The 13,849-nt window shown below is 38.8% G+C and overlaps 1 protein-coding gene across 1 annotated transcript in view; it reads right to left on the bottom strand.

The window, feature by feature from the left end:
* LOC118481040 overlaps positions 1–13,849 on the bottom strand; it is a gene marked incomplete at its 5' end in the record, with an annotated part of 39,720 nt that overhangs the window by 2,595 nt on the left and 23,276 nt on the right. The window contains one exon of the mRNA XM_035976125.1: positions 9,102–9,970. Coding sequence (XP_035832018.1) covers positions 9,102–9,970 — 869 coding nt within the window. The remainder of the gene's footprint in view (positions 1–9,101; positions 9,971–13,849) is intronic.

The raw sequence follows: 13,849 nt of genomic DNA, 5'->3' as shown, positions 1-13,849 counted from the left end.
TGAGCGTGATCACGATGGTTATAGTCCGTAGTGACTATACCTACTGATCACCACGTTAACTAGGCCCAGTGACGAGTCGTAGTTTCGGCCAAAATGCGCATTCTTGCGTATTTTGTAACCAAACTACTCGTGGGCATCAAAGCCGTTTGTTTTGATGCCAAACCTGTTTCTAAACTTAGTTAAGCATGTTCTAACATGCTTAGCTCGTCACTTTTAGTTTAGTGCTTATATAGGGTCGTAAGGTAAGCGATTTAAACCATCGCTTATACTTTCGAACCCGACCCATTTGGTCGGTCATTAGGACCCGACCAAACACATTAGGTGACCATAGCTATAACCTTCCGAGGTTATACCGTGTGGTCGCAATGTTAGGCGTCCCGAACGCGTTCTACGCGAACGACGCGTTAGGGTAGCATAAGCTACCTAAACGGGTCGTGATGGACCGTAAGCACTTAGATTAGGTTTCATTTTAGTATGTAGGCTTTGCTAAGCCATATCACACGAGTCTCCATACTCGTTTGGTTTACGAACCCGCGTACTATCCGATCCTTCCGATTTGGTCCGGTATATTAACATAGCTACCTATTAGGTGCCGTTTGATATCCCGTGATCTTTAGCATTATCCGGTTGTTATACAAGGAACTCAAAGCAATCTCAGGTGAGTACATAGTTCCCCTCTTTTACTGTTTCTGAACTGTTTTGGGGTGAAGCATGTGTACCTATCTGTTATTTTCATGATTTCAAAGTATAATTGATTATACATGATAGTATTTATCTTTTGACAAACTAAATGACTATCTATGGTTTAAACACTGATTTCTCAAAAAATTACAAAAATAATTGTTGGAATAGTACCTATTTTGTTCACCAGACCGATTGGTAGTATGATATAGCGCTATAGGACTAGACACCCCATTCCTGTTGTCATGGAATGTCTGAAACCAATTCGTTTCTCCATCCAAATAGGGATTTCCTTTGTGGTATCCCTATAGTCTCAAAGGTGTAGTTTGATGCACCAGGTCTGAATGAATTCTTAAATCGCACCTTTAAGGTATATTTTGATATACTCCCAAAAAGTATAGTTTGATATACTCTCATGTGTGGTGTTGTACAGAACTAACATATATTTTGTAATCATCCAAAGCATATTGTGATATGTTACTTACATAACTAAAACATAGTTTAGTATGTTATTTATCACATCCAAAGCATATACTGACATGTTAGTTACAAAACTAAAACATGGTTTAATATGTTATTTATAAATCCAAGGTATACTTGTAATATACTACTGAAAACTATTATTTTGAACAACTAAAGTATATTTAATATACTATCTATCAAACGATTTGGTTTTGGTTAGTGTTTAGATAACGGAACGAGTGTAATGTGATGAAAACATGGTAGATACGCCGCTGGTACTTCTTATATATAAGTGTTTTCATTGCATTACATACCGTGGCGTTATTTAGCACACTTGAGTTAACAATATTGGAACTGAAATATATTTTAATATATTACTTATTCAACTTTCTTAAAACCAAGGTATATTTTATATATACCATAAACGTTTTATTAAAACATTGTTTTTCAAACAACTTAACTTATACAAACTCATTTTACATGGTTATTCAGTTAACCCTACATTATTCTCTTATTTATACATATCATCTGATCCTATCGTTTTTCAAATGATTTACAAGACAAAGCAAATTTACAAAGTTCATGACTAAACATTTTCTCAAACATAAGTCATGAACTCCGTTTTCACAAAACCTATGTATCTCACAGGCATTTTTATGCTGACGTACCTATTTTTACACATGTTTCAGGTGCTGTCTTGAGATGATTGTTGATGCATGCTACATTTAGGATGGACTCGTGCCTTAGCAACTTTAAAACTTGGAAGATCATAGTTGTACTTATGTGATTGTAATAGAACAACGAGTTCATTTAATCAATAAAACAATATTTAAATTTCCATGTGTTATGAAACAATGATTCTGTTACAACACTCCCCGACGTTTCCGCCACGTTTTGTTGTACCACGTGGTCGGGGTGTGACAGAAAAGTTGGTATCAGAGCTCATGGTTATAGGGAATTAGGTTATTAGTAATGCTTTGACCTAGTCTATAACCTTCCTAGGACCCTAACGCGAGTTTACTTGCGTTTAGTCATAAAACAACACCGTCACCTATCCTTAGGCGACGACCGCAACAAGAACATAAATTTCAAAACCGCTTTGAAAACTAATCATCTGTTCTAGGATGATTGATTACTAGGTTTTGAACCCTCTGTTATAAGGTTTTGAACCCCTTTGAATTTTCAAAACTCTCGTCAAAGTTGGTCTAAATATTGTGAACACATGCAAACTGGAAGGGTGGGTGCCTGTACCCTGAGTTTTCTGTCTAAGGCTAGAGTGTTCGTACAAATCCACATAATCGGACCAGTCACTCTTACCTGGGAACTCTTGGGGTGAGTGTCCACTTATAGGCGAGCATGTCTTCGCGATACATTATTTTGACCTATTTGCTTTGATTAATCACCAGGTCGTTTGTTGCTTTGTAGTAACAGACAGACGGTCACTATCCTTGCTTTCATCAGATTTGTTTCATCTCATCCTTTTCGTCTAATTCTCTCACTCGTTTCCTCTCATGTTTCCTCTTTTAGAATGCCTCCTCGACGCGACAATCAGATGGCGAATGCCGAACTGGCGGAAATCATCGCGCAACAAATGGCTGCTGCCTTCCCAATTCTTTATGCTCAAATAACTCAAGCCATCAACAACAACAATGCTCCATGCAATTTCAAGATTTTTAACTCAGCTAAACCGCTCAAGTTCAATGGTTCTGAGGGAGCAACTGGTCTTCTTCAATGGTTCGAGAGCATTGAGAATACTTTCCGTCACGTTCAGTGTCCTGAAAATCGCAAGGTCGAGTTTTCTTCGAGTGTGTTTCAGAAGAGGGCTCTTACGTGGTGGAACGGGGTTATGAGAGACCGCGGTGCAGAGGTTGCATTAGCACAGACTTGGGCCGAGCTTAGGGCTCTTATGATGAAGGAGTTCTGTCCTCGTCATGAGCTTAGGGCTCTAGAAAGGGAATTTAATGATTTAAAGCAAGACAGTGGGGAACATCGAGCCTATACTGATCGCTATGAGGAATTGAGCTTGTTATGCCCTACTATGGTTACGCCTCTGGATAAGGCGATTGAGAAATACATTGATGGGCTTCCTGACGTAGTTCAGGACATCGTTACTGGCAGCAACCCTACTACTGTCAGACAAGCCATTGAATTGGCTGCCACTCTGACTGAATCCCAAATCAGGAAGCGCAAGCTGTTTCGGAAGGGCGACTTAAGACCATCTGACAAGACTGCTCATGTGGAACCAAAGGAAGAAAGTGCTGAGGTGTCCAAGAAGAAAAAGCGCAAAGCCTCTCAAAGCTACGCTGTAACTGCTCAAGACAAACAAGTTGCACCAAACCAGCCAACACAACCTCGTAAAAGACAAAACTATGTTGGTACTGCACCGTTGTGCAACAAATGCAACCGTTATCATCTAGAGCAAGAGCAGTGTCACAAATGTACCCACTGTGGGCGGTTGGGACATTTGATCAATGTTTGTCGTTATGCAAATCAAGCTGCTGCAAACCCTGCTGCTGTTCAAGCACAGTTCCCTCCAGGGTCATGTTATAACTGTGGTGACCTTACCCACTACAGGAACAATTGCCCAAGGCTTGTTAACATACCTCCAGCGCGTGGACGAGTGTTCAACATCAATGAGGCAAACATGAACAATGATGCAGCAGTGAACAATTAGTGCTTTGTATTACCTTAGTTGCTATCTTTTGACACTTCAAGACAATTCCGTTGTTACATAAATGAAGATTTGTTGTTTTTATTTCTGCAAAATTTATGCGTTTGTGTGAATGCTTGATGCAACTTTATGATATCAACCCAAAGACAAACTACTCGTATGGTTCTGTCATATTATGATCACTTGTGATCTCCCCAAGAACCTTAAACTCTCGTTTCTTTTAAGAAACAAAGTCAAACACTTATTGAGAATCCCTCTATCTTTATAGATAGATCTTCATAAATCGTTAAAGTGCCAAATGAAATCCATAGGTTGGATTCCTAGTGTGCCTTAATATCCATACCTAAGGATAACAAAATAAAGAATCAAGTTAACTAAATTTGTGCTTATGTATTTTCTTACATGTTTTGTGGTTGTATGTGATCCATCCAAATCCTCATAGAATCTTTCATATCTTCATACGAGAGATTCATAATGGGATATCCAAAGATACTATCTTAAACCCTTAATGGATTTCAACAGTGTAGTTAAGTCCCTCGGGTTATAAAGTATTATTCTATAATTGGACCTCTTGAAAGGTCTGCTTAAACAGATTGATTTTGAAAATCTGATTAGAAATATCATGTGATGATATAAAAAATGATCCCTTAAGCGGTCTATTTAAAGAGATCGTACGACGGTCTAGTTAAGAAGATCATGTGTTGATCTAGTTAAAAGATCGTTCGTTGATCGAATTAAAAGGATCCTTTGGTGGTCTAGTCAAATCGCTTCATATTTATTCAAGTAATTTTCCTACGGATTATGAAATGGACTGTGCGGACTGTGCAAGGAATTACGTAATTATGGAGGCCTACATAATTATGGAATTCAGTGCACAGGAACCACAGGAAGTTTCATCATGTGTTAAGACCTAGTGACAAGAATAATGATACGGGAGAAGTCTCGGACCTCGACCAATGTCATTTATTCCCACACTCCCCCAATTCTGATCTCAATCACACACCAAGTTTTCCTATGATAAGCCTTCATAAGAAACGTTCGTCAATCAGTAGTTCAAAATTTCATGTTTTACTATTTCAAGGAATTCACTCTGAGGGTTAACAAATTCGCTAAGAATCCTAACATGGCCCAGAGTTTTACCTAAGGGTTCAATGGATCTATTATAAGGCGAAACCTTCACAGCTGTCCTCACGAGTTTCCTCTAGAATTAAATTTCGGGACGAAATTTCCTAAAGTAGGGGAGACTGTGACACCTGTGTCACTTCAACCATCAAACAAATGCCAAACCAAGGAAATATTGTATTTCATACTTGGGATTTGTATAAATATGTGTATGCTTTGCACATATCAATTCTTGTTCAATTTCATACTCTACAACGCTTTCTGGAGAATTATACGCAAACTGGTGCATAAACGTACTTAGTTTAATGCGACAAATACTCCGGGAGACCATCATACACTTAACATACCTTAAATAACCTTTACATAACTTAGAAATAAGTTTTGAAGGCATTGGTATGGCAAAAACAAGTTAATTCGCTTACAGGGACTAAACTTGACAAACTGCGAAAGTATGCCAATTTGAACTGTAACGAACATTCCGGAACATTTCCATAAGTTAAACATACCATATATATCCTTTACATAGCTTAGAAATAGGCTTTGAGGGGTTTGGTATGCTAAAACAAACTTTTGGATCATTCAGGGGCTAAAAGTGTCAAAAAGTGCACAAGTTTGCACTTTCGCGCATAACCTACGTTCTGAATACATCCGGACATCCGAAAATTTATGTAAGCATTATAATATTATGCCTTAGTGTTTGGCATGAGAAAAATCCATTCGTCGCGTCATTTGGATCATCTTTCGCGCTTATGCGCATTCCGTCGTAATTAAGCGAACATCGCGATCGTACGGCCAAACGAACCGACATCCGGAATATTTTTGAGCATATTTCAAGTCCCCTACACTTTAACTTCATCTTAGAGCCTTGAAATGAGGTTAACGGGGCTTAAACGTGCCAAAAATGGGCCAAAATACGTGTTTCTGAAGTGCAGGGACCAAAATTGAAAATTCTGGTCTGGGAACCTTAGGCGGGGCGCGTAAGGATTTGCCAAATCCTTAGGCGGGCCGCGTGAACATGTCTGACAGAAGATTTTGCATTTAATGCAGAATCTGGCCTTTCGTTCGATCAAGGGGCGATGCCTTTTCACCCAACGAAGAGCCAAGGGTCAAGTTCACTGAACTTATCCACTTGGACACATGTACGCACGAGATCAAGGCACGATATTCGATAAAACGATCCTAACGGTTCCACTTTTCCTATAAATACCCCCCCCCCCTTTAGTGTAAAATTCACAAAATCAGATCTTAGAGCTCTAAGTTGAAACCATTGTTTCATACCTGAGCTATTTGGTCTTGATTAGCACTCGGGGACCCTCCGTAAGTCTTCTTTCGCTCTTTTATTCGCTTTTCGAGTCCGAAAGTCAACGTTTTGTTGACTTTCTGCATTGACCAGCTTATGGTCGATGCGAAGTTCATGGAACTTCATAACGTGAGCGTGATCACGATGGTTATAGTCCGTAGTGACTATACCTACTGATCACCACGTTAACTAGGCCCAGTGACGAGTCGTAGTTTCGGCCAAAATGCGCATTCTTGCGTATTTTGTAACCAAACTACTCGTGGGCATCAAAGCCGTTTGTTTTGATGCCAAACCTGTTTCTAAACTTAGTTAAGCATGTTCTAACATGCTTAGCTCGTCACTTTTAGTTTAGTGCTTATATAGGGTCGTAAGGTAAGCGATTTAAACCATCGCTTATACTTTCGAACCCGACCCATTTGGTCGGTCATTAGGACCCGACCAAACACATTAGGTGACCATAGCTATAACCTTCCGAGGTTATACCGTGTGGTCGCAATGTTAGGCGTCCCGAACGCGTTCTACGCGAACGACGCGTTAGGGTAGCATAAGCTACCTAAACGGGTCGTGATGGACCGTAAGCACTTAGATTAGGTTTCATTTTAGTATGTAGGCTTTGCTAAGCCATATCACACGAGTCTCCATACTCGTTTGGTTTACGAACCCGCGTACTATCCGATCCTTCCGATTTGGTCCGGTATATTAACATAGCTACCTATTAGGTGCCGTTTGATATCCCGTGATCTTTAGCATTATCCGGTTGTTATACAAGGAACTCAAAGCAATCTCAGGTGAGTACATAGTTCCCCTCTTTTACTGTTTCTGAACTGTTTTGGGGTGAAGCATGTGTACCTATCTGTTATTTTCATGATTTCAAAGTATAATTGATTATACATGATAGTATTTATCTTTTGACAAACTAAATGACTATCTATGGTTTAAACACTGATTTCTCAAAAAATTACAAAAATAATTGTTGGAATAGTACCTATTTTGTTCACCAGACCGATTGGTAGTATGATATAGCGCTATAGGACTAGACACCCCATTCCTGTTGTCATGGAATGTCTGAAACCAATTCGTTTCTCCATCCAAATAGGGATTTCCTTTGTGGTATCCCTATAGTCTCAAAGGTGTAGTTTGATGCACCAGGTCTGAATGAATTCTTAAATCGCACCTTTAAGGTATATTTTGATATACTCCCAAAAAGTATAGTTTGATATACTCTCATGTGTGGTGTTGTACAGAACTAACATATATTTTGTAATCATCCAAAGCATATTGTGATATGTTACTTACATAACTAAAACATAGTTTAGTATGTTATTTATCACATCCAAAGCATATACTGACATGTTAGTTACAAAACTAAAACATGGTTTAATATGTTATTTATAAATCCAAGGTATACTTGTAATATACTACTGAAAACTATTATTTTGAACAACTAAAGTATATTTAATATACTATCTATCAAACGATTTGGTTTTGGTTAGTGTTTAGATAACGGAACGAGTGTAATGTGATGAAAACATGGTAGATACGCCGCTGGTACTTCTTATATATAAGTGTTTTCATTGCATTACATACCGTGGCGTTATTTAGCACACTTGAGTTAACAATATTGGAACTGAAATATATTTTAATATATTACTTATTCAACTTTCTTAAAACCAAGGTATATTTTATATATACCATAAACGTTTTATTAAAACATTGTTTTTCAAACAACTTAACTTATACAAACTCATTTTACATGGTTATTCAGTTAACCCTACATTATTCTCTTATTTATACATATCATCTGATCCTATCGTTTTTCAAATGATTTACAAGACAAAGCAAATTTACAAAGTTCATGACTAAACATTTTCTCAAACATAAGTCATGAACTCCGTTTTCACAAAACCTATGTATCTCACAGGCATTTTTATGCTGACGTACCTATTTTTACACATGTTTCAGGTGCTGTCTTGAGATGATTGTTGATGCATGCTACATTTAGGATGGACTCGTGCCTTAGCAACTTTAAAACTTGGAAGATCATAGTTGTACTTATGTGATTGTAATAGAACAACGAGTTCATTTAATCAATAAAACAATATTTAAATTTCCATGTGTTATGAAACAATGATTCTGTTACAACACTCCCCGACGTTTCCGCCACGTTTTGTTGTACCACGTGGTCGGGGTGTGACAGTAATCGACTGCCACAAGTATATATTTGTTTCCCTTTGAAGGTGGGAAAGGTCCCATGAAATCGAGTGCCCACACATCAAAGATTTCACAGACGAGAATGCCATTTTGAGGCATTTCGTTTTTGGACGAAATATTACCTGATCTCTGGCAGGCATCACATGTCTTTACAAGGTTTTGTGCATCCTTGTAAATGGTTGGCCAGTAAAATCCCGAATCAAATACCTTTCGTGCGGTACTTGCGGCACCATGATGTCCTCCGTATGGACCTTCATGACAGTGACGGAGAATTCTTCGTGCTTCATTACCATGGACACACCTTCGGATGAGCTGGTCGGCACACATTTTGAAAAGATAGGGATCTTCCCAAAAGTAATGCTTTACATCAGCAAAGAATTTTTTTCTTTGATGATGTGGCCATCCTTTGGTGACTATACCGCTAGCTAGGAAATTAGCGTAGTCGGCATACCATGGCTCTTGTCTACTCTCCATCATTTCCAAGGATTCCGTGGGAAATTTCTCGTTGATTTGCTCGTCTCTGGTTGTCTCCAAAGCTGGGTCTTCTAAGCGCGAGAGATGATCTGCAGCAGTGTTTTCTGCTCCTCTTTTGTCTTTGATTTCGATGTCGAATTCTTAGAGGAGTAGAATCCATCGAATCAAACGGGGTTTTGCGTCTTGCTTCTTGAAGAGGTATCTGATGGCTGCATGGTCTGTATAGACTACTGTTTTAGAAAGAACAAGATAAGAACGAAATTTATCAAAAGCAAATACCACTGCTAGTAATTCTTTTTCTGTAGTTGTATAATTTTCTTGTGCATCATTAAGAGTTTTACTAGCATAATAAATTGGGTGGAAATGCTTTTCTTTTCTTTGTCCCAAGACTGCTCCAACAGCAAAGTCACTTGCATCACACATGATTTCGAAAGGAAATTTCCAATCTGGCGCTATCATGATAGGTGCATTGACTAGCATTTCCTTGAGGGTTAGAAATGCTTGATTGCATTCCTTGTCAAAGATGAAGGGTGCATCTTTTTCAAGTAATTTTGTTAGAGGCCTTGAGATTTTTGAAAAGTCTTTGATAAACCTTCTATAAAATCCGGCATGTCCTAGGAAACTTCTGATTGCTCGTACGGAGGATGGAGGAGGTAATCGAGAAATAGTTTCTATTTTTGCTCGATCAACTTCCATTCCTTCGCTTGAGATTTTATGACCGAGTACTATTCCCTCTGTCACCATGAAATGGCATTTTTCCCAATTAAGGGCGAGGTTAGTTTCCTCACATCGGGATAGCATTCGTTTAAGATTATCGAGGCATTGGTCATATGAGTCTCCAAAGATGGAAAAGTCATCCATGAAGACTTCCATTGTCTTTTCGATCATATCATGGAAAATGGCGACCATACAACGTTGGAATGTTGCAGGCGCATTACATAGACCGAATGGCATGCGTCGATATGAGAAAGTTCCGTAGGGACATGTGAAGGTTGTTTTCTCTTGGTCTTCCGGTGCTATCGGTATTTGAAAGTAACCTGAAAAACCATCTAAGAAACAATAAAATTTATGACCGGATAATCTTTCTAACATTTGATCAATGAAGGGTAAAGGAAAGTGGTCTTTCCTTGTCGCTTCATTTAATCGCCTATAATCTATACAAACTCTCCATCCTGTGACGGTTCTTGTTGGTATTAATTCATTTTTCTCGTTAGTTATTACCGTCATACCTCCTTTCTTTGGAACTACTTGAACGAGACTTACCCACGGGCTATCGGAGATAGGGTAGATTAGTCCGGCGTCGAGTAGTTTGATGACTTCATTCTTAACCACTTCTTGAACATTGGGGTTCACTCTTCGTTGTGGTTGAATGACCGTTTTGTAGTCATCATTCATTAAAATTTTGTGCGTGCACATGGAAGGGCTTATTCCTTTAATATCTACAAGCTTCCAAGCGATCGCGTTTTTGTGTTTTTTAAGCAGGCTAATTAATTTTTCTTTTTCTACATTACTTAATTTAGATGAAATAATTACAGGTAAACTACCATCTTTGCCTAGAAAAGCATATTCCAAACCTTTGGGAAGTTCTTTGAGCTCAATGGGTGGGTCTTTAGAAGACACCTTATTTTGTGGCTCATCTAGATTAAGAACCTTAAAGGTTTGTTCTATGGCTATCTCTTCTTCGACAAAGTGGTCTTCTTCGTTGGTTGTATCGGGTGGTTCAGCTTCATCTTCAATTAGGGGATCATTGTTGTCAAAAGGATATTTCATTGAACGCTCAAGATCTATGCTCCTTTTGAATGCCCCTAGTTGAAGAGGTAGATTGTTGAATTTCCGGTTTTTCAAAGCTTTATGAGTTTGTACAAAAGGTTTTCCCAAGACTAGTGGGGCGTCATCAAGGATGACGAAGTCGGTTGGGATCACCATTTGATTTGTTTGAACCAAAACATCTTCAACTACACCGATTGATTTCATTACTTTTCGATCGGATAGAAAAATGGGAATTTGAAGTGGAGTAAAATCACTAACACTTAATTTTTCAAAAATGTAGTTAGGCATTATGTTAACACAAAGATCTTTATCAATGGTGATATTACTAATAAATGAATTTTGAAAGAAACATGGAACCGGTGTAATGTTAATTTCAAAAGGGTCTTCTTTTATTAGCTAGGTTTGATCATTAGTTAACTTAACACTTACTAAGTCTTTGATTTTAGCACTAGTGTTTAACTCTATTAAAAACTTAGCATGAGGGGTTACTAAACAATGATTTTCGAAAGTAGGTGACAAGAGATTAATTTCTTCAAAATTAGACTCTTCTTGAATTTTAGCGTTATCGACCTTACCTCTTTCGTTGTTTAACTCATGTGTCGGTTTTTCACTTTCTTGTTCTTCCATTTTTATACTTTCAACTATCTCTACGTTATTATTACTTTTTAATTCTTCTCTTGCGCGGGATTCCTCTTCCCTTGCGCGAGATTCTTTTATATAACGTTCGATAGTTTTAAGTTGTTCTAATATCCTATTAGTCACTTCGGTGAGAGAAAAAGAATTTGGATCCTCAAAGCTTGAATCCGGTTGTTCTTTCGATCCTTGGTTCCTCATAGTACTCATATGAAGTAGATGGTTCACACCATTGTTCTTCATTATAAGTATATGATGGATAAGGGTCGAAACTTTGTTCTTCATAGTACTCATATGAGGTGGGTTGTTCACGCCATGGTTCCTCATAATAAGAATATGAAGGTGGTGGTTTATATCTTGAATCTTCAAAGTATGAGTATGAGGGCTCATACCTTGGTTCATCAAAATATGAGTATGAGGGAGGAGGTTCATACCTTTGGTCTTCATAAGATGTGTATGAAGTTGATGGCTCGTACCTGGGCTCCTCATAATAGTTGTATGAATTGGATGGTTGATATGAACTTGTACCTGGGCTCCTCTAAAAATGAAAAAGTTTTTGAACTTGTAAAAATATAACACACTTCACGCACATCAAGTTTAATAAATTTAAAACTTGGCTAAAAGTGTAAAAAGGGGCTTAAATACTCATCACGAATACTTGAAAAAACCGTAGGAATAAATAAAAAAGAATGGGCCGACAAATTAGACGACGCTTTATGGGCTTTTCGAACTGCTTATAAAACCACTATAGGCACAACCCCATATAAACTCGTCTATGGAAAAAGTTGTCACTTGCCAGTAGAGATAGCTCACAAAGCCTACTGGGCAATAAAAAACGTGAACTTAGATTTAGAAAATGCCGGTAAAAATCGATTTTGTCAAATAAATGAATTAGACGAACTAAGGAATTATGCATATTCTAACTCCGAAATTTATAAGTAAAGAATGAAAAATCTACACGATAAATATATTAAATCCAATGAATTTCGGGTAGGAGATCAAGTTCTATTGTTTAATTCATGACTTCGGTTATTTCCTGGTAAGTTAAAATCTAGGTGGTCAGGACCTTTTTCCGTCACCCATGTTTTTCCACACGGTGCAGTAGAAATTAAAACTCGAAATGGGACACCATTTAAAGTCAATGGCCAACGGCTAAAACTCTACCGAGGATCCATCGAGGATGAGGAAGAGGAGATCTCACTTCAAACGGTTAACGAATAAACTCATACCCGACATGTTACAGGTAAGTGTACGTTTAAAAACCAGTAAGTCTTCTAGCCATTTTCGGAAATAATGGGCATGCACACGAGCACAAAAAAAAAAAAAAATTCAAAAACTTTGCTCGGCACGGGGCCGTGTCCGCTGGACACGGGGCCGTGTCCGCTGGACACGGGGCCGTGTCCGCTGGACACGGGGCCGTGTCGAGGCAACTGTCGGGATAAAACCCTCTTTTCCCATCAGTTACACCATTCCACACGCCCCGTATAGCCGAAAACACTCTGGTTAGAGGCGATTTTCTGCAGTTTTTCAACGTCACCACCGAATCTAACAACGTCAAGGTATGATTCTATCCTCTTTAGTAGTTAGATTAGTTACTTGCATGTAGTTAAAACATCAAAAATTGGGGAAAAATCTAGGGTTCTTCATGTTCATCCGGATCGAACTCAAAATTTTTGATGAAATTTGTTAGTAGTAGTTTAGATTAGTATAGTAGGAAGTAAATAGACAAGTATTGTTGATAGATTTGTTCGATTTTCAACTAAAACCCCAAACCCTTGTTCTTGAACCGAAAAACACGAAATTGAAAGGGTAAACGGTTTGTTTTGGGAAAAACGACACTTAGGGTTTCATTTTCGGGGGAAACCGCTACTATTGGGCTAGAAATTTTCAGGTTTTCGAAACCGGGACGAAAAATGGAATTCTTGGGTTACAGACGCCTGGACACGGGGCCGTGTCCGCTGAACACGGGGCCGTGTCCAGCCCACTGTTTGCAGTTTCACTCTGATTTTCCTTGTTTCGTACTAATTTTTATGTATTCTTTTCAGATGTCTAAATTCACGAGGTTTAACGCAAGTGAACTGGACGCTAGGGCACGATACGAGGTTCTACAAACAAGACCGGAAGAGTACCCAAGGCGGGCGTGTACCGACTTGCTAACCATGGTGAATCAACTTGACCGCTTCAACAACATTGTGAGGGGTCCACTGCATGTCGCATTGACCACCCGACTACGGTCGGTACATCAATGCACGATGGAGTTCTACAGCACCTTCATTTTCAACTCGAGATGTGAACCGTTTGACCATGAGGCGGTCACATTCCGATGTGGAGGGACCACGTTCACAACCTCCATGGCACAGTTTGGATCTATCATAGGGCTATACAGTGATGAGGAAGCGGGGAATGAAGAGAATACTGGGGGATTACGAGACTTGGATGCAACTGAACGCCAAGCCGCATGGGCTCAAATAGGTGAAGGAATCTACAACCCAAGCAGAACCAAAAGCACCAAACTGAGGGACCCG

Source organism: Helianthus annuus, chromosome 8 (genome assembly GCF_002127325.2).
Source record: "Helianthus annuus cultivar XRQ/B chromosome 8, HanXRQr2.0-SUNRISE, whole genome shotgun sequence".
In the NCBI taxonomy this organism is placed as follows: Eukaryota; Viridiplantae; Streptophyta; class Magnoliopsida; order Asterales; family Asteraceae; genus Helianthus; species Helianthus annuus.
This window is presented reverse-complemented; position numbering and strand designations above follow the sequence as displayed.